Here is a 24,472-nt window from a genome sequence, read left to right on the forward strand (position 1 = left end):
TGTTCACCAAGGTCATGGCGGCAGTGGTAGCAGTCTTGCACTCACAGGGACACTCGGTGATCCCTTACTTGGACGATCTACTTGTCAAGGCACCCTCTCAAGAGGCATGCCAACTCAGCCTGAATGTTGCGCTGGAGACTCTCCAGACGTTCGGGTGGATCATCAACTTCTCAAAGTCAAACCTGTCACCGACCCAATCACTAACGTATCTTGGCATGGAGTTTCATACCCTATCAGCGCTAGTGAAGCTTCCGCTGGACAAGCAGCGGTCACTACAGACTGGGGTGCAGACTCTCCGTCAAGGTCAGTCGCACTCCTTAAGACGCCTCATGCACTTCCTCGGGAAGATGGTGGCGGCAATGGAGGCGGTTCCGTTTGCGCAGTTTCATCTGCGTCCTCTTTATTGGGACATTCTCCGCCAATGGGACGGGAAGTCAACATCCCTGAACAGGAAAGTATCCCTTTCACAGAAGGACTCTCTGCAATGGTGTCTTCTTCCCACCTCATTATCACAGGGAAGATCCTTCCTACCACCGTCTTGGGCGGTAGTCACGACAGACGCGAGTCGGTCAGGGTGGGGAGCAGTTTTTCAGATCCATGTTCTGGAAATCAGAGCAGTGTATCTTGCCCTACTAGCCTTCCAGCAGTGGCTGGAAGGAAAGCAGATCCGAATTCAGTCGGACAACTCCACAGCGGTGGCATACATCAATCACCAAGGAGGGACACGCAGTCGGCAAGCCTTCCAGGAAGTCCGGCGGATTCTGATGTGGGTGGAAGCCACGGCCTCCACCGTATCCGCAGTTCACATCCCCGGCGTAGAAAACTGGGAAGCAGACTTCCTCAGCCGCCAGGGCATGGACGCAGGGGAATGGTCCCTTCACCCGGACGTGTTTCAGGAAATCTGTAGCCGCTGGGGAAGGCCGGACGTCGACCTAATGGCGTCCAGGCACAACAACAAGGTCCCAACCTTCATAGCACGGTCTCGCGATCACAGAGCTCTGGCGGCAGACGCCTTAGTGCAAGATGGGTCGCAGTTCCGGCTCCCTTATGTGTTTCCACCTCTGGCACTCTTGCCCAGAGTGCTACGCAAGATCAGATCCGACTGCAGCCGCGTCATACTTGTCGCCCCAGACTGGCCAAGGAGGGCGTGGTATCCGGATCTGTGGCATCTCACGGTCGGCCAACCGTGGGCACTACCAGACCGACCAGACTTACTGTCCCAAGGGCCGTTTTTCCATCGGAATTCTGCGGCCCTGAACCTGACTGTGTGGCCATTGAGTCCTGGATCCTAGGGTCTTCAGGATTATCCCAAGGGGTCGTTGCCACCATGAGACAGGCTAGGAAGCCCACGTCCGCTAAGATCTACCACAGAACGTGGAGGATATTCTTATCCTGGTGCTCTGCTCAGGGAGTGTCTCCCTGGCCTTTTGCATTGCCTACCTTTCTTTCTTTCCTGCAATCTGGGTTAGAAAAAGGTTTGTCGCTCGGCTCCCTTAAAGGGCAAGTCTCGGCGCTATCCGTCTTTTTTCAAAAGCGTCTAGCACGCCTTCCTAAGGTGCGCACGTTCCTGCAGGGGGTTTGTCATATTGTACCCCCGTACAAGCGGCCGTTAGATCCATGGGATCTGAACAGGGTACTAGTTGCCCTCCAGAAGCCGCCCTTCGAGCCTCTGAGGGAGGTTTCACTTTCTAGACTATCACAGAAAGTGGCTTTTCTGGTAGCGATCACATCTCTTCGGAGAGTGTCTGAGCTAGCAGCGCTGTCATCCAAGGCTCCTTTCCTGGTCTTCCACCAGGACAAGGTAGTGCTGCGCCCCATTCAGGAGTTTCTCCCTAAGGTGGTATCCTCTTTTCATCTTAATCAGGATATCTCTTTGCCTTCTTTTTGTCCTCATGCAGGTCATCGGTATGAGAAGGATTTACATTTGTTAGATCTGGTGAGAGTACTCAGAATCTACATTTCCCGCACGGCGCCCCTGCGCCGCTCCGATGCACTCTTTGTCCTTGTCGCTGGTAAGCGCAAAGGGTCGCAGGCTTCCAAAGCCACCCTGGCTCGATGGATCAAAGAACCAATTCTTGAAGCCTACCGTTCTGCTGGGCTTCCGGTTCCATCAGGGCTGAAGGCCCATTCTACCAGAGCCGTGGGTGCGTCCTGGGCATTGCGACACCAGGCTACGGCTCAACAGGTGTGCCAGGCAGCCACCTGGTCGAGTCTGCACACTTTCACCAAACATTATCAGGTGCATACCTATGCTTCGGCGGACGCCAGCCTAGGTAGAAGAGTCCTGCAGGCGGCAGTTGCCTCCCCGTAGGGGAGGGCTGTCTTCGCAGCTCTAACATAAGGTATTTCTTTACCCACCCAGGGACAGCTTTTGGACGTCCCAATCGTCTGGGTCTCCCAATGGAGCGCCGAAGAAGGGAATTTTGTTACTTACCGTAAATTCCTTTTCTTCTAGCTCCTATTGGGAGACCCAGCACCCGCCCTGTTGTCCTTCGGGATTTTTGGGTTTTTTCGGGTACACATGTTGTTCATGTTAAACGGTTTTTCAGTTCTCCGATGTTACTCGGAGTGAATTTGTTTAACCAAGTTATTGGCTTTCCTCCTTCTTGCTTTTGCACTAAAACTGGTGAGCCAGTGATCCCACTGGGGGTGTATAGCCAGAAGGGGAGGGGCCTTACACTTTTTAGTGTAATGCTTTGTGTGGCCTCCGGAGGCAGTAGCTATACACCCAATCGTCTGGGTCTCCCAATAGGAGCTAGAAGAAAAGGAATTTACGGTAAGTAACAAAATTCCCTTCTTCTTGGATTTCAAAACCTAAGTATCCGAGCTGAGCACTACAGGTATGTATAGAATCAGCCTGATTAGTGCCAGTATAGCACTGACTATAGGTTATATACGAAAATCCTGGTGATTGATTCCCTTTAAAGAGAGCCAACCAGCAGGATTTTGCTATATAAAGGAAAGGCAGGGCCATACATACTAGGATGCTGAATCCAGGCTTACCTGTTGTAGAAAGATTTGGATGCTTCATTGCTGAAATTTCTGTAATCAAAGTTACAGAAATGCACTGCACTTTGACAGGTTTGATAGGCCTTTGTGGGTCAGGTCCTCTGTACATTCCTCCTCCAGCGTCCTGTATGACGTGCTTCCTTTTCTTTATTTAAATATGGCGCTACACTATCGTAGGTGGCGCGTGCGCATTGCCATAGTAAGGATGTCTTTATTAAAATGGCGCCAGAGTCATTGTATGTGTGTACCGCAATTTCTGACGCCATTTTATGGAAGACTGTGTAGGAGACTGAGACGTATCAAAGTATGCACAGCTTCTTCTTTTTTTTTTTCTTTTTTTTTTTATCTGCCCACGTGCCCCTCTGCCGCTCATATTCTTCTCAACAGTGTCTTCAGTAAAGTGGGGCCGGAGATCTCAGTACGCGCATGCACAGACACGGCGCCATTTTAATGAAGACGTAATTTCTGTGGCAATGCACGTGTGCCACCAACAGCAGCAATGGTGGTGCGATCATTAAAAGAAAAGGGGCTACACCATAGAATATGCAGGAGGAGGACTTTACAGAGAGGACCCAGCCCACAAAGGCCTGTCCCCGCTGCACACATCCAAGTGCAGGGCATAATGTAACTTTGATTAAAGGGAACCTGTCATCAGAAATTTAGCTTGAAACCTAAAAGTTTCCCCCTCTGCAGCTCCTGGGCTGCATCCTAGCAAGGTTCCTGTACTTTTCTTTGTCGCTCTATTGGGAGACCCAGACAATTGGGTGTATAGCTTCTGCCTCCGGAGGCCGCACAAAGTATTACACTCAAGTGTTAAACCCCTCCCCTTCTGCCTATACACCCCCCGTGCTCCCACGGGCTCCTCAGTTTTTTGCTTTGTGCGAAGGAGGTCAGACACGCACAGCACAGCTCCACAGTTTAGTCAGCAGCAGCTGCTGACTATGTCGGTTGGAAGAAAAGTGGGCCCATATAGGGCCCCCAGCATGCTCCCTTCTCACCCCACTCTTGTCGGCGGTGTTGTTAAGGTTGAGGTATCCATTGCGGGTACAGAGGCTGGAGCCCACATGCTGCTTTCCTTCCCCATCCCCCTCAGGGCTCTGGGTGAAGTGGGATCCTATCGGTCTCCAGGCACTGAGACCGTGCTTCATCCACAACTCCTGTGGAGCCTGCTGGATAGGAGCCGGGTACCGTTCAGGGACATGGCCCTGCTACGTGAAGGTACTCTGTATCCCTGTGGGGACCGTGCACGGCAACACCTCAGCTTTGCTGGGTGTGCTAGTGCACCCGGAACCGCGGCACTGACCGGGTTAAACTGTGCCATTACACACTCAGCGTTGCTGAGTGTGTTTATATGTAGGGGCTACCGCGCTAACAGCCGCTGCCATGGGAAACTGCGGCGCGGCTGGGACTTGTAGTTCGCCGGGGACTTCGGCGTCGGCCGCGCTTTTACGGCGGCCACGCTTATACTCGAGTCCCCGGCTTGCTTGCGGCCTAGTTTCCCTTTCTCCCGCCCTCAGCCCTGACAGGCAGGGGAAGGGCGGGACGCTGCACGGAACGAGCAGCACTGAGGGCTGGAGTATGATTTCCATACTCCACCCCCCTCACTGTGCACAGTGTGAGCACCTCGGCCACGGCTCCCTCCTCTCGTCAGGACGCCGCAGCCATTTCCTGTCAGCTCCTACGACGCTGCAGAGAGGGACAAACCCTGGGAGACCCAGACACGGTCTCTGGTGGCCTCATAACCGCTTTAGGCGGATGGTAAGCAGCACCTGTGGTGCTAGCCCCATGGTGCTGTAGTGTATTGATACATTATTTGTTTATAGTATATATTTTACACTGTATGAGCACAGTTCATTCTGGCTATATACCCTATTGTGTTACTCAGGGCGCCCACAAAAGGCAGGGGTGCCAAAACACAGGCTTATTATGCTGCCTGCGTCGCTTGTACGACCCAGCTGCCGGCAGGTTCCATTGACCCTCATTGTGTGCATTGTTGGGCCCCTGTGACAATTCTTCAGCCAGGGCCCCTGCTAAGAGGGGCCCAGGGGGAGCCACCTGTTGACACTGTCCTAGTGACGGGGACGGAGTTTGCAAAACTCTCTGTGACTATGGCTAAGATACTAGAAGCCTTGCAGTCCAGGCCGGTATCTCAGCAAAGGGACTCTGTTGAATCATTGTTCCCTGGCCCCCCTCAGTTGGACCAAGTCCTCCCGGGGTATCTCATACATCCCAGGCTGAGGGTTCTGACTTAGACCCCAGCCCCAGACCGACTAAGTGGGCTCGCTTAGAATTTCCCTCGACATCATATTGTTCAGGGTCTCAGCGGGGGGAATCTCTGGTTGATGATGCGGAGACAGCTGATCAGGATTCTGATCCTGAGGGCGCTCTCAATCTTAATACTCCAGACGGGGACGCCATAGTGAACGTTCTTATTGCGTCCATCGATCAAATGCTGGATATTTCTCCCTCAGCTCCTCCGGCGGAGGAGTCAGCTTCTCATACACCGAGTATGTTTCTAGACCACTCTGATTTCAGAGAGTCACTCCAGAATCATCATGCTTGTCCAGATAAGCGTTTTTCTAAGCGCCTTAAGGATACACGTTATCCTTTTTCCCCTGACGTGGTTAAAGGTTGGTCTCAGTGTCCCATGGTGGATCCTCCAATCTCCAGACTGGCAGCTAGATCCATACTTGCAGTGGAAGAGGGGGCCTCGCTCAAAGATGCCACTGACAGGCAGATGGAGCTCTGGTTGAAATTCATCTATGAAGCTATCGGAGCTTCTTTTGCCCCAGCATTCGCAGCCGTATGGGCGCTACAAGCTATCTCAGCAGGTCAAGCGCAAATTGAAGCAGCCACATGCACGGCCGCGCCACAAGTGGCATCCATTACCACACAGACCTCGGCAATTGCGTCTTACGCTATTATTGCTGTACTGGACTCTGCGAGCCGTACGGCGGTCGCGGCCGCCAATTCGGTGGTACTCCGCAGGGCCTTGTGGCTACGGGAATGGAAGGCAGATTCTGTTTCCAAAGAAGCGCTTAACCAGTTTGCCAATTTCTGGCGACAGGCTGTTTGGCGAGCGTCTGGATGAAATCATCAACCAATCCAAGGGAAAGGATACATCCTTACCCCAGCCCAAACAGAACATACCCCAACAGAGGAGAGGGCAGTCGAGGTTTCGGTCCTTTCAGGGCGCGGGCAGGTCCCAATTCTCCTCGTCCAAAAGGTCTCAGAAAGGACAAAGGAACTCTGATGCATGGCGGTCTAAGTCACGTCCTTAAAAGGCCACCGGAGGCGCGGCTAACAAAGCGGCTTCCTCATGACTTTCGACCTCCTCTAGTAGCATCCTCGGTCGGTGGCAGGCTCTCCCGCTTTTGCGACACCTGGCTGCCACAAATAAAAGACCGCTGGGTGAGAGACATTCTGTCTCACGGTTACAAGATAGAGTTCACCTCTCGTCCCCCGACTCGATTCTTCAGGTCATCCCCGCCTCCCTAGCGAGCCGAGGCTCTTCTGCAGGCGCTGCGCACTCTGAAGGCAGAAGGAGTGGTGATCCCGGTTCCTCTTCAGTAACTGAGCCACGGTTTTTACTCCAACTTGTTTGTGGTCCCAAAGGAGGACGGGTCTTTCCGCCCGGTCCTGGACCTGAAACTGCTCAACAAACATGTAAAAACCAGACGGTTCAGGATGGAATCCCTCCGCTCCGTCATCGCCTCAATGTCCCAAGGAGATTTCCTTGCATCGATCGATATCAAAGATGCTTATCTCCACATACCGATTGCTCCAGAGCACCAGCGCTTCTTGCGCTTCGCCATAGGAAACGAACACTTGCAATTCGTGGCACTGCCGTTCAGCCTGGCAACAGCCCCACGGGTTTTTACCAAGGTTATGGCTACTGTAGTAGCGCTCCTACACTCGCAGGGTCACTCGGTGATCCAGTACTTGGATGCTGATCAAGGCACCCTCTCAAGAGGCATGCCAACGCAGTCTCGACGCTTCCCTGAAGACTCTCCAGGGTTTCGGGTGGATCATCAATTTTCCAAAGTCAAATCTGACACCGGCCCACTCGCTGACATATCTTGGTATGGAGTTTCATACCCTCTCAGCGATAGTGAAGCTTCCGCTGTTCAAGCAGTAGTCACTTCAGAAAGGGGTACAATCTCTCCTTCAAGGCCAGTCACACCCCTTGAGGCGCCTCATGCACTTCCTGGGGAAGATGGTGGCAGCAATGGAGGGAGTTCCTTTCGCGCAGTTTCACCTGCGTCCTCTTCAATGGGACATCCTACGCAAATGGGACAGGAAGACGACGTCCCTCGACAGGACCGTCTCCCTCTCTCAGGCGACCAGAGCTTCCCTTCGGTGGTGGCTTCTTCCCACTTCATTATCGAAGGGGAAATCCTTCCTTCCCCCATCCTGGGAAGTAGTCACGACGGACGCGAGTCTGTCAGGGTGGGGAGCGGTTTTTCTCCACCACAGGGCTCAGGGTACGTGGACCCAGCAAGAGTCCTCGCTTCAGATCAATGTTCTGGAAATAAGGGCAGTGTATCTTGCCCAGAAAGCGTTCCAGCAGTGGCTGGAGGGCAAGCAGATCCGAATTCAGTCGGACAATTCCACAGCGGTGGCATACATCAACCACCAAGGCGGCACACGCAGCCGGCAAGCCTTCCAGGAAGTCCGGCGGATTTTGATGTGGGTGGAAGCCACGGCATCCGCCATATCCGCAGTTCACATCCCAGGCGTGGAAAACTGGGAAGCAGATTATCTCAGTTGCCAGGGCATGGACGCAGGGGAATGGTCCCTTCACCCGGACGTGTTTCAGGAGATCTGTTGCTGCTGGGGGGTGCCGGACGTCGACCTCATGGCGTCCCGGCGCAACAACAAGATACCAATGTTCATGGCACGGTCTCAAGATCCCAGAGCTCTGGCGGCAGACGCCTTAGTTCAGGATTGGTCGCAGTTTCAGCTCCCTTATGTGTTTCCTCCGCTGGCACTGTTGCCCAGAGTGTTACGCAAGATCAGGATCGACTGCCGCCGCGCCATCCTCGTCGCTCCAGACTGGCCGAGGAGGTCGTGGTACCCGGATCTGTGGCATCTCACGGTCGGCCAACCGTGGACACTACCAGACCGAACAGACTTGCTATCTCGAGGGCCGTTTTTCCATCTGAATTCTGCGGCCCTCAACCTGACTGTGTGGCCATTGAGTCCTGGACCCTAGCGTCTTCAGGGTTATCTCAAGACGTCATTGCCACTATGAGACAGGCTAGGAAACCAACGTCCGCCAAGATCTTTCACAGGACGTGAAACATTTTTTTCTGTCATGGTGCTCTGTTCAGGGTTTTTCTCCCTGGCCATTTGCATTACCTACTTTTCTGTCCTTCCTTCAATCTGGACTGGAAAAGGGTTTGTCGCTCGGCTCCCTTAAGGGACAAGTCTCAGCGCCCTCTGTGTTTTTCCAGAAGCGCCTAGCCAGACTTCCACAGGTACGCACGTTCCTGCAGGGGGTTTGTCACATCGTTCCACCTTACAAGCGGCCGTTAGAACCCTGGGATCTAAACAGGGTTCTGATGGTTCTTCAGAAACCACCATTCGAGCCAATGAGAGATATTTCCCTCTCACGACTTTCACAGAAAGTGGTTTTTCTTGTAGCAGTCACTTCTCTTCGGAGAGTGTCTGAGCTAGCAGCATTGTCGTGCAAAGCCCCTTTCCTGGTGTTCACCAGGACAAGGTGGTTCTACGTCCGGTTCCGGATTTTCTCCCTAAGGTGGTATCCCCCTTTCATCTCAATCGGGATATCTCCTTACCCTCTTTTTGTCCTCATCCAGTTCACCAATGTGAAAAGGATTTGCACTTGTTAGATTTGGTGAGAGCGCTCAGACTCTACATTTCTCGTACGGCGCCCCTGCGCCGCTCGGATGCACTCTTTGCCCTTGTCGCTGGCCAGCGTAAAGGGTCACAGGCTTCCAAATCAACCCTGGCTCGGTGGATCAAGGAGCCAATTATCGAAGCTTACCGTTCGGCTGGGCTTCCGGTTCCCTCAGGGCTGAAGGCCCACTCTACCAGAGCCGTGGGCGCGTCCTGGGCTTTGAGGCACCAGGCTACGGCTCAGTAGGTGTGTCAGGCGGCTACCTGGTCGAGCCTGCACACTTTCACGAAGCACTATCAGGTGCATACCTATGCTTCGGCGGATGCCAGCCTAGGTAGACGAGTCCTTCAGGCGGCGGTTGCCCACCTGTAGGAAAGGGCCGTTTTACGGCTCTCTTACGAGGTATTAATTTACCCACCCAGGGACTGCTTTTGGACGTCCCAATTGTCTGGGTCTCCCAATAGAGCGACAAAGAAGGGAATTTTGTTTACTTACCGTAAATTCCTTTTCTTCTAGCTCTAATTGGGAGACCCAGCACCCGCCCTGTTTTTTTGTGTACACATGTTGTTCATGTTGAATGGTTTCAGTTCTCCGATATTCCTTCGGATTGAAGTTACTTTAAACCAGTTTATAATTCTTTTTCCTCCTTCTTGCTTTTGCACCAAAACTGAGGAGCCCGTGGGAGCACGGGGGGTGTATAGGCAGAAGGGGAGGGGCTTAACACTTTTGAGTGTAATACTTTGTGCGGCCTCCGGAGGCAGAAGCTATACACCCAATTGTCTGGGTCTCCCAATTAGAGCTAGAAGAAAAGGAATTTACGGTAAGTAAACAAAATTCCCTTCTTTGTGGCCCCTTTTAAACCAAATTAAATACCTTATAAACTTGTACCTTTTTGGTATGAAAATTTTGTAAATCGTCCATGGGGGCGGGCTCTCTGGCGTCCGTTGCTGTTCCTCCAGCACATTGACGCCGTTCCCCCTCCCCCCCACGCTCCATTTCGTACATCAGGACGCCGCCCACTGCGCCCGAGGTGCCGCCCACACGAGGATCGCTGGTGATGTGTGTCACAGGCACGAGTTATGGGCGGCGCTGTGATTGCATCGCAACTGCCCGCCCATAATCTCGTGGACGCACTGTCCCCACTGCCTCCAGCGTTCTGTGCAAGCTGGCCACATGACCCAACCCCCCCCCCCCCCCCCCCCCCCGGGCACCTCCTTCCCATCTTACCCTGCAGCAGGGCAAGATGGGAAAGAGGTGACGTCGGGTCATCTGGCCAGCGAACGCTTGCGCAGAACGCTGGAGGAAGAGGGGAAAGCGGTCACGAGGTTATGGGCGGCACTTGCTCATGACACTCACAGCGCCGCCCATAACCTCGTGCCTGCGCAAAACGTCACCAGCGGTCACACGTGCACGCAGTGCACAGTCCCGCTACAGTCGCACAGCGCATGCGCGGGATCTCGGGCGCCCAGGGGCGGCGTCCTGAGGTTTGAAATTCAGCGTTCGGGGGCAGCGTAAATCGGCAGGAGGACGGTAACTGACGCCAGGCAGCCCGCCCCCATGGATAATTTACATACGAAAAGGTACAAGTTTATAAAGTGTTTATTTTGCTATAAAAGGGGCCAGAAAAACTAGAGGAAGCTTGCTAGAATGCAGCCCAGGAGCAGCAGAGGGGGAAACTTTTAGGTTTATAGCTAAATTTCTGATGACAGGTTCCCTTTAAAGATAATTCAGCAACCAAGCATCAGATATTTTAATAGGTATGCCTGGATTACGCATCTTAGAGCCAGTATAGCACTGCCTTTACTTCATACAGCAAAATCCTGCTGGTTGGTTCCTTTTAAAATTGTGGATCAAATGAGATGGCAATGTACTATTATTGCTGAGACGTTTGTCCCTCCAGCTTTCGAGCCGCTGATTGACAGATGTCACTGTACGCACAGGAATAGTGAGAAAACTGCCGCTCCTCAGCTCGGGGGCAGCCGCAGCGTCATGAATATGGTATCACTCTGGGGAAATACAGCGGTGTAGCTATATTTTTCTTATTTCTGGCAGGAAATTGAAGTTGGAGGTGGTAGAAAAGCAATAATCATCTTCGTTCCAGTCCCTCAGCTGAAATCTTTCCAGAAGATCCAAGTCAGGCTGGTGCGCGAGCTGGAGAAAAAGTTCAGCGGCAAGCATGTGGTGTTCATTGCTCAGGTGTGTACTGCGCCATAGCCGAAGCGTTCTCCTCTGTATTGTTTCCTGTAGGGGCTCCTTATTTGTGCACATGGGGCTGTTTTGTCAGTGAGATGTCTGTAAATATGTGTATTACAGTAGCTGCATTACAAGTGAGACATCAATCTATTCCATGGGGAGGTGAGGGGATCCCTCTTTATAAATGCTGTGATATAAAATTCATCTCTATTACTTACCCAACGTGGATATCCCGCGGGGTCGCTCTCGCGGGCTCTGTCCTTGTGGCGTATGGGAGCGTAGCGTCTTCTGGCGCAGTGACGTACAGTCCCGTTCCACGACGTTGGAGAGCAAGTCAGTCCCCGGTCTTCTGGCCGGTGCGGACGACGTCCTGTATATTCCTACAACTTCCCCGAGCTCCCGGGCTGTGACTGGGGAGATAAACCATGCAGGACACATCTGTACATTAAAATGTCAGCTTTCTTTTATTGTCATACAGTGCAACCTCGCTTAACAAGTAACCCACTTAACGAGAATTTCGCTTAACAAGCAAAGGTTTCTGTAAATTTGTAACTCTGTTTACGAGAAAGCTTTGCTGTACGAGCAAAATATTCACCGCACACACTTCTGGTTCCGTACATCCACCGCGCTCTGACCCGCACTTGCAGTCCACACAAACACACACATACACGCACACACACAGTATTATGCTCACCTTACCTTCCATTCCACCGCCGGCCTCATGGTTCTTGTAGTTCCCAGGTACATCGTGACATCATTGCGGCGAACTACAAGTACCATGAGGCCAGCGGAGGAATGGAAGGTAAGGTGCGCATATAATATGTGTACCTTCTGTTTCATCGCCGGCCTCCTGGGTCTTGCAGTTCGCCGCTTCGCTCCACTCCAGGCTGTGCATTGGCATCCATAGCAACGAGGGAGGAACTTCCTGTCACCGCTACTGAAAGGCAGTGCGCTGGCTAATCTGAGGCAAGCGGCTCTGCCTTTGACATCAGCAGTCTGGCCGGGAAGTTCCTCCCTTGTCGTTGTGGTAACCTGATACACAGCCTGGCCCCGTACCAGAGAACAGCAAATCCCAGGAGACCGGCGATGCAACGGAAGGTAAGGTGAGCATATAACATGTGCGTGCGTGTGAGTTTGTTTTTGTTTCTTTGTTTGTTCATGTGTGGAATGATAGAATAGGGGACCAGGATGGGACATTGCACAAGTTGTGGAAGGAATTGTCTGCATTGCAATGATTTCCTATGGGAAATCTTGCTTTGCTGAATGAGTACCTTGGTTAACAAGCACAGTCCCAGAACGGATTGTTCCCGTTAAGCAAGGTTCCACTGTACTGTACTTTACACCTGTGGCAGCCTTTTTTTTCTGTAGTGATTCCATATTGTTTATAATTTAGGATTTGGCTCTCACCAATTGAAGTGACCAACAACGTGGCTGTATTTCTGTTGTCACTGCTAAAATTTAGATGGCGTAGGCAAAATATGTAGATGATTAATACCAACCGTAGGTTACGAGAGTCCATCATGTAAAGGAAAGCATCTGCAGATCTGTGCTGTGCTAACCACACGCAGCAGTAACTGATCTCACAGTGGAGCGGTAGTTTTAGTGTGTGTCCGTGCAACCGCTGCTGCCAGTCCAGTCGCCAGACCGGGAGACCTCCTTTCTCCACTGGGCACGACCACAGCAGCAGCTTACTGCCATCTTCATTAGTCCCATAGACTTGGAATGGATAAACATGTCGAAATGCGAGAGCTGCCGCTCCGTGCACCTTCACCAGGCCAAGGTCTTGCTGCCAGAGCAGAACAGAAGACCTAAGCACTCGTGGGGGACCCAGCGGCGAGACCCTCACTGATCTAACAGCTTTGTGTACGCACAGGCTCCCTCATTACTGTGAAATGCCGCAGCTTTGCAGAGAACGCACAGTTGTAAATGGGCACAGGGAGAAGAGGCACAAAGGAGCGGCTGGTATTTCTTGCTGACTTTCGTTAGGACGGCAGGAATGTGGACGAGATCCCTTTTAATTTTACGTCCGTTTCCTGTTTAATTTTTCCCACTTCTCATGTAGAATCTCCCATCTGCGGTCATGGAGAGTAAGGACACTGGTCTGTCATTCATTCCACAATATCTGTTGAATTTTTCTTCGGCGCTCCATTGGGAGACCCAGACGATTGACGATTGGGTGTATAGCTACTGCCTCCGGAGGCCACACAAAGCATTACACTAAAAAGTGTAAGGCCCCTCCCCTTCTGGCTATACACCCCCCGTGGGATCACGGGCTGCTCAGTTTTCAAGCTTTGTGCGAAGGAGGTCAGACATCCACGCATAGCTCCACTGTTTAGTCAGCAGTAGCTGCTGACTATATCGGATGGAAGAAAAGAGGGCCGCCTCTGCCACCCACAAAGATGGCCACACACTAGACCTTATCTTCACCCGTCTCTGCTCTCTATCTAACCTCACTACCTCCCCTCTCCCCTTATCTGACCACCATCTGCTGACCTTTTCAGCCCTGTCCTCCTCACCTGCCCCCCCTGTCCAGCACGTATCACACCCCCGCAGAAACCTTGCACACATCAACATACACACCCTTTCTGACTCTATCCTACCGCTGTCCTCCATATCTTCACTCCACGACACAAACAGTGCCACCATTTTCTACAACGCCACTCTCACATCAGCTATTGATTCAGTCGCTCCTCTTGTGAACGGCAGAGCAAGACGAATCAATAGACAACCCTGGCACAACAGCCTCACTAAAAAACTACGGCAAGTGTCTAGAGCCGCAGAGCGGCGCTGGAAGAAAACGCACTCCCAGGAAGACTTCACCACATTCAAAAATACAATTCACACATTTCGCTTGGCCCTTACCTCTGCTAAACAGAATTACTTCAAAAACCTCATATCCTCTTTAACACACAACCCCAAACAGCTATTTAACACTTTTACCTCCCTCCTTCGCCCACCGCTGCCCCCTCCAACCTCCCTCATCTCCGCAGAAGAATTTGCCACATATTTCAAAGAAAAGATCGACCAAACCAGACAAGTCTTTTCTGCTGAACCACCACAACCCCTTCATATAACAGACCACTGCTCCTCCCCCATAAACTTCCTCCCCACCATCACCGAAGGAGAGCTTGCACATCTTCTCTCAAAAGCACACCTCACCACATGCGCACTTGACCCCATCCCATCCCACCTCCTCCCCAACCTCACCACTATCCTTATTCCAGCCTTATCCCATCTCTTCAACCTATCTCTAACAACTGGTACCTTCCCTTCTGCCTTTAAGCATGCAACAGTCACACCTATCCTAAAGAAACCTTCCCTCGACCCAACCTCTACTACCAGCTATCGACCCATATCGCTACTCCCACTTGCCTCAAAACTCCTGGAACAGCACGTCCATGCTGAACTTTCCTCCCACCTCTCCTCTAACTCACTCTCTCTTTGACAACCTACAGTCCGGCTTCCGTCCACATCATTCCACTGAAACTGCCCTGACTAAAATCACAAATGACTTACTTACCGCCAAAGCTAACAACCACTTCTCTGTACTCCTACTTCTAGACCTATCCTCAGCCTTTGACACTGTTGACCACTCCCTGCTACTACAGATCCTCTCTTCCCTTGGTGTCAGAGATCTCGCCCTCTCTTGGATCTCTTCATACCTCTCCAACCGCACTTTTAGTGTCTCCCATTCCCACACAACCTCTTCATCCCGTTCTCTCTCTGTTGGTGTCCCTCAAGGCTCTGTCCTGGGACCCTTACTTTTTTCTATCTATACATTTGGCCTGGGACAACTCATAAAGTCCCATGGCTTTCAGTACCACCTATATGCCGATGACACTCGGATCTACCTCTCTGGTCCAGATGTCACATCTCTGCTGTCCAGAATCCCAGAGTGCCTATCTGCTATATCTTCCTTCTTTTCCTCTCGCTTTCTAAAGCTTAACGTGGCCAAAACTGAACTGATCATCTTTCCTCCATCTCCCCTACACTCTCCACCTGACCTATCCATTACAATTAATAACATCACGCTCTCCCCAGCACCCAAAGTTCGGTGCCTCGGAGTGACCTTTGACTCTGCCCTGTCCTTCATACCGCACATCCAATCCCTCACCACCTCCTGCCGTTTTCAACTCAAAAATATCTCCAGAATCCGCCCTTTCCTCAATCCCCAATCTACAAAAATGCTAGTGCATGCCCTCATAATCTCCCGCATCGACTACTGCAACATCCTCCTCTGTGGTCTCCCTGCTAACACACTCGCCCCTCTCCAGTCCATCCTTAACTCTGCTGCCCGAATGATCCACCTCTCTCCTCAATACCACCCCGCTTCTCCTCTCTGCAAGACCCTCCACTGGCTCCCAATCGTCTATCGTATCCAATTCAAACTACTAACCCTGACCTACAAAGCTATCCATAATCTGTCTCCTCCATATATCTCTGAACTAATCTCTCGCTACACTCCAAAACGTAACCTCCGGTCCTCCCAAGATCTCCTTCTCTCCTCCTCTCTCATTCGCTCCTCATGCAACCGACTCCAAGACTTCTCCCGAGCATCCCCAGTCTCCTGGAACTCACTGCCTCAACACATCAGACTATCTACTACACTTGCAAACTTCAAACGGACTCTGAAAACTCATCTGTTCAGAAATGCCTATAATCTACAATGACGCCACTGCCCCACCACCGTGCGGAGCTGCCGCCCCACCACCGTGCGGAGCTGCCGCCCCACCACCGTGCGGAGCTGCCGCCCCACCACCGTGCGGAGCTGCCGCCCCACCACCGTGCGGAGCTGCCGCCCCACCACCGTGCGGAGCTGCCGCCCCACCACCGTGCGGAGCTGCCGCCCCACCACCGTGCGGAGCTGCCGCCCCACCACCGTGCGGAGCTGCCGCCCCACCACCGTGCGGAGCTGCCGCCCCACCACCGTGCGGAGCTGCCGCCCCACCACCGTGCGGAGCTGCCGCCCCACCACCGTGCGGAGCTGCCGCCCCACCACCGTGCGGAGCTGCCGCCCCACCACCGTGCGGAGCTGCCGCCCCACCACCGTGCGGAGCTGCCGCCCCACCACCGTGCGGAGCTGCCGCCCCACCACCGTGCGGAGCTGCCGCCCCACCACCGTGCGGAGCTGCCGCCCCACCACCGTGCGGAGCTGCCGCCCCACCACCGTGCGGAGCTGCCGCCCCACCACCGTGCGGAGCTGCCGCCCCACCACCGTGCGGAGCTGCCGCCCCACCACCGTGCGGAGCTGCCGCCCCACCACCGTGCGGAGCTGCCGCCCCACCACCGTGCGGAGCTGCCGCCCCACCACCGTGCGGAGCTGCCGCCCCACCACCGTGCGGAGCTGCCGCCCCACCACCGTGCGGAGCTGCCGCCCCACCACCGTGCGGAGCTGCCGCCCCACCACCGTGCGGAGCTGCCGCCCCACCACCGTGCGGAGCTGCCGCCCCACCTACACCCCACCTACTGTCTCCTCCCCAAAATCCTTTAGGATGTAAGCCCGCAAGGGCAGGGCCCTCTTCCCTCTGTACCAGTCTGTCTATTGTAACTTGTATATGTATTCTGTATGTAACCCCCTCATGTACAGCACCATGGAATCAATGGTGCTCTATAAATAAACAATAATAATAATAATAATAATAATGCTAAAGGGCCCCCAGCATGCTCCCTTCTCACCCCACTCTTGTTGGCGGTGTTTGTTAAGGTTGAGGTACCCATTGCGGGTACGGAGGCTGGAGCCCACATGCTGTTTTCCTTCCCCATCCCCCTGAGGGCTCTGGTGAAGTGGGATCTTACCGGCCTCCAGGCTCTGAGGCCGGGGTCCATCCACAGACCCGGAGATCCTGCTGGATACGGAGCTGGGTACCGTCAGGGACAAGGCCCTGCAACATTCAGGTACTCTGTGTCCCCGTACAGACAGGCACAGACACACTCCAGCGTTGCTGGGTGTTCTAGTGCGCCGGGGACAGTAGCGCTGCGCGCTTGGGTTATACTCACTGCAGCTTAGCTGAGTGAGTTTATGTGTGGGGAACTACCGCGCCGGCCGCCCCCGGAGACTGCGGCGCGGCTGAGACTTGTGGTGCGCCGGGGACTTCGCGCCGACCGTGCTTTTACGACGGCAGCGCTTATAAATCTAGTCCCCGGCTTCTGCGGCCTAGTTACGTTTCGTTCCCGCCCCCAGCCCTGTCAGTCAGGGAAGGGGAGAGACGCTGTACAATAGTCAGCGCCGAGGGCTGGAGTCTTATTTACATACTCCAGCCCTCTCACTGGGCACAGTGGGACGCCAGTTTCCCGCTCTTTGTTTGCAGCACGCCCACGGCCCGCCCCTCTTCACAGGACGCCGGCAGCCATTCCTGCACGCAGTCTGAGCTGGAGAACGGACATAGCCCTGGGAGACCCAGACAGGGGATTCTGGCGACCACACACCCGCTGTTAAGCGGGCGGTAAGCAGCACCTAGGTGCTGACCCCACTAGTGCCACAGTGTTGTTTTTGTGTACTTTTGTCTGTACCTATATATTGCACTGTACGGTCGCTTCTTGGCTTATACCCCTATATTGCTCTGAGGAGACAACAGCATGTCATCCGCAAAAAGCAAGGGTGCCAAGGCACAGGCTTTATATGCTGCCTGTACCGCATGTGGGGCTGATCTACCGGCAGGTTCCACTGACCCCCATTGTGTGCAATGTTCGGTCCCTGTGCCACTTCGTCACCCGGAGTCTATGCTAGTAGTGGCCCAGGCAGAGACGCCTGTGAAACCTGCCCCGGTGACGGGGACAGAGTTTGCAGTTTTTGCTGATAAGATGTCTGTGACTATGACAAAAATTCTAGAAACTTTGCAGTCCAGGCCGGTCACTCAGACCATGGGCACTGCTGATTCAATGTTCCCCGGTCCCCCTCAGTTGGAACTAATCCGTGCTCCAAGGGGGTCCCAGGCATCACAGGCTGAAGGCTCTGACTCGGACGACAGTCCCAGGCAGCCTAAGCGAGCTCGCTGGGAGAGACCCTCGGCGTCATCACGCTGGTCAGGGTCTCAGCGAGAGGATTCTCTGTATGATGAGACAGAGCTAGGTGATCAGGAGTCTAATCCTGAGACTGCTCTCAACCTGGATACCCCTGATGGTGACGCCATGGTGAATGATCTTATAGCGGCCATCAATAGACTGCTGGATATTTCTCCTCCAGCGGAGGAGGCAGCAGCACAGCAGGAGAAATTCCATTTCAGGTATCCCAAACGTAAATTGAGTACTTTTCTGGACCACGCTGACTTCAGAGAAGCAGTCCAGAAACACCATGCTTATCCAGATAAGCGTTTCTCCAAACGTCTTAAGGATACACGTTATCCCTTTCCCCCTGACGTGGTCAAACGCTGGACCCAGTGTCCAAAGGTGGACCCCCCAATCTCCAGGCTTGCGGCTAGATCCATAGTTGCAGTGGAAGATGGGGCTTCACTTAAAGATGCCAATGACAGACAGATGGACCTTTGGTTGAAATCTGTCTATGAAGCTATCGGCGCGTCGTTTGCTCCAGCATTCGCAGCCGTGTGGGGACTCCAAGCTATTTCAGCTGGTCTGGCGCAGGTGGACTCTGTCATACGTCCATCAGTGCCGCAAGTGGCGTCCTTGACCTCGCAAATGTCTGCGTTTGCGACTTACGCTATCAATGCGGTCTTGGACTCTACCAGCCGTACGTCAATGGCGTCCGCCAACTCTGTGGTTTTACGCAGAGCCTTATGGTTAAAGGAATGGAAAGCAGATTCTGCTTCCAAAAAATGCTTAACCAGTTTGCCATTATCTCAAGACAGACTGTTTGGTGAGCAATTGGCTGAAATCATTAAACAGTCCAAGGGTAAGGACTCTTCCTTACCCCAGCCCAGATCAAGCAAACCTCAACAGTGGAGGGGACAGTCGAGGTTTCGGTCCTTTCGAGGTTCGGGCAGGGCCCAATTCTCCTCGTCCAAAAGGACTCAGAAGGAGCAGAGGAGCTCAGATTCCTGGCGGACTCACTCACGCCCAAAGAAAGCAGCCGGAGGAACCGCTTCCAAGCCGGCTGCCTCATGACTTTCGGCCTCCTCTCTCCGCATCCTCGGTCGGTGGCAGGCTCTCCCGCTTTTGCGGCATTTGGCTGCCACAGGTCAAAGACCGGTGGGTAACAGACATTTTGTCTCACGGGTACCGGATAGAGTTCAGTTCTCGTCCTCCGCCTCGGTTCTTCAGAACCTCCCCACATCCCGACCGAGCCGATGCTCTTCTGCAGGCGGTGTGCTCTCTAAGGGCAGAAGGAGTGGTGATCCCTGTTCCTCTTCAGGAACGAGGTCAAGGTTTTTACTCCAATCTGTTTGTGGTGCCAAAAAGGACGGCTCTTTCCGTCCTGTTCTGGACCTAAAACTGCTCAACAAGCACGTGAAAACCAAGCGGTTCCGGATGGAATCTCTCCGCTCCGTCATTGCCTCAATGTCTCAAGGAGATTTCCTAGCATCAATAGACATCAAGGATGCTTATCTCCACGTGCCGATTGCTCCAGAGCACCAGCGTTTTCTACGCTTCGTTATAGGAGACGAACACCTTCAGTTCGTAGCCCTGCCATTTGGTCTGGCGACAGCCCCACGGGTTTTCACCAAGGACATGGCAGCAGTGGTAGCAGTCTTGCACTCTCAGGGACACTCGGTGATCCCTTACTTGGACGATCTACTTGTCAAGGCACCCTCTCAAGAGGCATGCCAACTCAGCCTGAATGTTGCGCTGGAGACTCTCCAGACTTTCGGGTGGATCATCAACTTTTCAAAGTCAAATCTGTCACCGACCCAATCACTAACATATCTTGGCATGGAGTTTCATACTCTCTCAGCGATAGTGAAGCTTCCGATGGACAAGCAGCGTTCACTACAGACAGGGGTGCACTCTCTCCTTCAAGGCCAGTCGCACCCCTTAAGACGCCTCATGCACTTCCTTTGCGCAGTTTCATCTGCGCCCACTTCAATGGGACATTCTCCGCCAATGGGACGGGAAGTCGACGTCCTTAGACAGGAAAGTCTCCCTTTCCCAGACGGCCAAGGACTCTCCAATGGTGGCTTCTTCCCACCTCATTATCACAAGGAAGGTCCTTCCTACCCCCATCCTGGGCGGTGGTCACGACAGACGCGAGTCTGTCAGGGTGGGGAGCAGTTTTTCTCCACCCCAGGGCTCAGGGTACGTGGACTCAGCAGGAGTCCACCCTTCAGATCAATGTTCTGGAAATCAGGGCAGTGTATCTTGCCCTACAAGCCTTCCAGCAGTGGCTGGAAGGAAAGCAGATCCGAATTCAGTCGGACAACTCCACAGCGGTGGCATACATCAACCACCAAGGCGGGACACGCAGTCGGCAAGCCTTCCAGGAAGTCCGGCGGATTCTGATGTGGGTGGAAGCCACGGCCTCCACCATATCCGCAGTTCACATCCCCGGCGTAGAAAACTGGGAAGCGGACTTCCTCAGTCGCCAGGGCATGGACGCAGGGGAATGGTCCCTTCACCCGGACGTGTTTCAGGAAATCTGTCGCCGCTGGGGAAGGCCGGACGTCGACCTAATGGCGTCCCGGCACAACAACAAGGTCCCAACTTTCATGGCACGGTCTCGCGATCACAGAGCTCTGGCGGCAGATGCCTTAGTGCAAGATTGGTCGCAGTTCCAGCTGCCCTATGTGTTTCCCCCTCTGGCACTCTTGCCCAGAGTGCTACGCAAGATCAGGTCCGATTGCCGCCGCGTCCTGCTCGTTGCCCCAGACTGGCCGAGGAGGTCGTGGTATCCGGATCTGTGGCATCTCACGGTCGGCCAACCGTGGGCGCTACCAGACCGGCCAGACTTACTGTCACAAGGGCCGTTTTTCCATCTGAATTCTACGGCCCTGAACCTGACTGTGTGGCCATTGAGTCCTGGATACTAGCATCTTCAGGATTATCTCAAGGGGTCGTGGCCACCATGAGACAGGCTAGGAAGCCCACGTCTGCTAAGATCTACCACAGAACGTGGAAGATTTTCTTATCCTGGTGCTCGGCACAGGGAGTGTCCCCCTGGCCATTTGCATTGCCTACTTTTCTTTCCTTCCTGCAATCTGGTTTGGAAAAAGGCTTATCGCTCAGCTCCCTTAAAGGGCAAGTCTCAGCGCTATCGGTATTTTTTCAAAAGCGTCTAGCACGTCTTCCTCAGGTTCGCACGTTCCTGCAGGGGGTTTGTCACATCGTCCCTCCGTACAAACGGCCGTTAGATCCATGGGATCTGAACAGGGTACTAGTTGCTCTCCAGAAGCCGCCCTTCGAGCCTCTGAGGGATGTTTCACTTTCTCGACTCTCACAGAAAGTGGCCTTTCTGGTAGCGGTCACGTCTCTTCGGAGGGTATCCGAGCTGGCAGCGCTGTCATCCAAAGCTCCCTTCCTGGTTTTTCACCAGGACAAGGTAGTGCTGCGCCCGATTCAGGAGTTTCTCCCTAAGGTGGTATCCTCTTTTCATCTCAATCAGGATATCTCCTTACCTTCCTTTTGTCCTCATCCAGTTCATCGGTATGAAAAGGATTTGCATTTGTTGGATCTCGTGAGAGCACTCAGAATCTACATTTCCCGCACGGCGCCCCTGCGCCGCTCGGATGCACTCTTTGTCCTTGTCGCTGGTAAGCGCAAAGGATCGCAGGCTTCCAAATCCACCCTGGCTCGATGGATCAAGGAACCAATTCTTGAAGCCTACCGTTCTGCTGGGCTTCCGGTTCCATCAGGGCTGAAGGCCCATTCTACCAGAGCCGTGGGTGCGTCCTGGGCATTACGACACCAGGCTACGGCTCAACAGGTGTGCCAGGCAGCTACCTGGTCGAGTCTGCACACTTTCACCAAACATTATCAGGTGCATACCTACGCTTCGGCGGACGCCAGCCTAGGTAGAAGAGTCCTCCAGGCGGCGGTTGCCTCCTCGTAGGGGAGGGCTGTTTTTACAGTCCAAACTTGAGGTATTAATTTACCCACCCAGGGACTGCTTTTGGACGTCCCAATCGTCTGGGTCTCCCAATGGAGCGCCGAAGAAGAAGGGAATTTTGTTACTTACCGTAAATTCCTTTTCTTCTAGCTCCAATTGGGAGACCCAGCACCCGCCCTGTTTCCTTCGGGATTTTTGTTTTTTTCGGGTACACATGTTGTTCATGTTGAACGGTTTCAGTTCTCCGATGTTACTTCGGATTGAATTTGTTTAAACCAGTTATTGGCTTTCCTCCTTCTTGCTTTAGCACTAAAACTGAGCAGCCCGTGATCCCACGGGGGGTGTATAGCCAGAAGGGGAGGGGCCTTACACTTTTTAGTGTAATGCTTTGTGTGGCCTCCGGAGGCAGTAGCTATACACCCAATCGTCAATCGTCTGGGTCTCCCAATTGGAGCTAGAAGAAAAGGAATTTACGGTAAGTAACAAAATTCCCTTCTTTTGAGGACACTCGTTTCTCATTGTAGATTGTCTTGGCATTCAGTCTGTAAATTACTTACAGAAGGAATGAAATACTCCTCAGGGTATTGAGGACTCCCTGGTTTTGGGTGAAGGGGCAGAATTTGGGTAGATGTTATAATATGTAATTCTATAAGTTCAGATGTAATTTTCTGTGATCTGCAGCAGACGTTCATTACTTATATTAATCTCTTACAGAGAAGGATCTTGCCCAAACCAACAAGGAAAAGCCGCACGAAAAACAAGCAGAAGCGTCCCAGAAGGTAAAGGATGAGGACGGCTGTGGGTATTACTGATTCACACGTCCTCTGCTAGCCTAGCTTGTGTAAATGAAGAGGAGTACAATGCATCTAACGTGGGGTTTATTTGCTTTTTTTTGGGGTTTTTTTTTGTATAGTGGGAAAAAGGACTAATCTTCCCTCCCCCCTCTTTCTATACACAGAAAGATTGGTTGAAATTTTCTTAAGCTTTTTGCAGTAAATAGATGAAAATGGCACACAGACACTGTGTATGATATCAATCAGTTTCTGTGGACCCAGTCATGTTGATAATTGTATTGTTATTGCTTGCAAAGGGGTTGTCCAGCCTTTCAGAAGAGACTGCAGACTGGTGAATCCTCAGTGTTCAGTGTGCGCTGTCAGGATTTGCAGGGTGTGCAGACGATATTGTGTATGTGATTTGTACATTTCCAGCCTTGCTGAATTCACTTGTATTATGCGAGGCTGTGCTTTGGTAACCTCCTGGATCCTGACAGTATGCACACTGCGCTCACTGTACATTCACAAATCTGCAGTCATAGTGAGCGCCGGCTCGAACTCTACGGGCTCTTTTCCACCTGCGATTTCCTTGTGCGAGTGCAATTCGATAAACAAAAATCAGATTACACTTGCACAAGTGTTAATCAATGAAGCAGTGTCCTCTTTCCTGTTCTTTCTCTACATGAAACGTGCTCTCAGTGCAATAGCAGCATGCTGCGTTTTGCAGCGAGTCTCAGCTCATGCACCTCCATACAAGCCTATGGGAGCGTGTGAAAAATCGTACTGCACTCACATTTATGCTACTGAAGTGCGATATACACAGACAGACAGCGGAGGAGTTGGGGAGAAAGTGCTCCCTCCCTCTTCTCCACAGCTGTGATCCGATCGCAAGATCGCATCACAGGCTAATGACTCTCTGCTGCGGGTCATGCGTCTATCGCTTCCAATACTCTCGCATCAGAAGAGGTACGCTAGCAAAAAAGAACCCTTAGGCTGAATAACCCCCTTTTAATAACAGCAAAACCTATTGCAGTGCTTTTTAAGCACTTTTTTTTTTTTTTTCTCTGGATGTTTTCTAGTTGTGCACTTGTTGTAAAGATCTGTAAACCCAACGTGGATATCCCGCGGGGTCGCTCTCGCGGGCTCTGTCCTTGTGGCGTATGGGAGCGTAGCGTCTTCTGGCGCAGTGACGTACAGTCCCGTTCCACGACGTTGGATATCATGCCCGTCCCCGGTCTTCTGGCCGGTGCGGACGACGTCCTGTATATTCCTACAACTTCCCTGAGCTCCCGGGCTGTGACTGGGGAGATAAACCATGCAGGACACACCAATATATACTGGAAGCTGGCAAAGGTCTGAGAAATTTCATGTCAGATATAAATTTAATTTCCATTGGACAGATAATACTTGTGCCTTTTTATTGTCTCTTCAGGTTGTTTTGTGGGTCTGAATAGTTGGGATTGCAGATTGTTCTTTATAACCCAATTGTATGATTATTTTTTTTATTTAGCCGTACCCTGACAGCAGTACATGATGCCATCCTTGAAGATTTGGTGTTCCCAAGTGAAATTGTGGGCAAGAGAATCCGTGTGAAGTTGGACGGCAGTCGGCTCATAAAAGTCCATTTGGACAAGGCACAACAGAACAATGTGGAACACAAGGTAGTGGTTGGAATTCAGGTCTTGTATCCGCAGATACCTG

General features: G+C 52.7%; 1 protein-coding gene and 2 non-coding genes across 4 annotated transcripts in view; all 3 read left to right on the forward strand.

The window, feature by feature from the left end:
• Positions 1-24,472, forward strand: part of RPS7 (ribosomal protein S7) — a 62,131-nt gene that overhangs the window by 21,424 nt on the left and 16,235 nt on the right. Inside the window, exons 4-6 of one of the 2 annotated variants that reach the window (XM_075341083.1) lie at positions 10,925-11,068; positions 22,713-22,777; positions 24,282-24,435. In XM_075341083.1, coding sequence (XP_075197198.1) covers positions 10,925-11,068; positions 22,713-22,777; positions 24,282-24,435 — 363 coding nt within the window. The remainder of the gene's footprint in view (positions 1-10,924; positions 11,069-22,712; positions 22,778-24,281; positions 24,436-24,472) is intronic. The other variant, XM_075341084.1, reaches the window with a different exon arrangement.
• LOC142297922 (small nucleolar RNA SNORA73 family) lies at positions 11,284-11,505 on the forward strand. The gene has a single exon (XR_012752173.1). It is a non-coding gene; the product is annotated as a small nucleolar RNA SNORA73 family (small nucleolar RNA).
• On the forward strand, positions 23,880-24,101 carry LOC142297924 (small nucleolar RNA SNORA73 family). The gene has a single exon (XR_012752175.1). It is a non-coding gene; the product is annotated as a small nucleolar RNA SNORA73 family (small nucleolar RNA).

Source organism: Anomaloglossus baeobatrachus, chromosome 3 (assembly GCF_048569485.1).
Source record: "Anomaloglossus baeobatrachus isolate aAnoBae1 chromosome 3, aAnoBae1.hap1, whole genome shotgun sequence".
Classification (NCBI taxonomy): Eukaryota; Metazoa; Chordata; class Amphibia; order Anura; family Aromobatidae; genus Anomaloglossus; species Anomaloglossus baeobatrachus.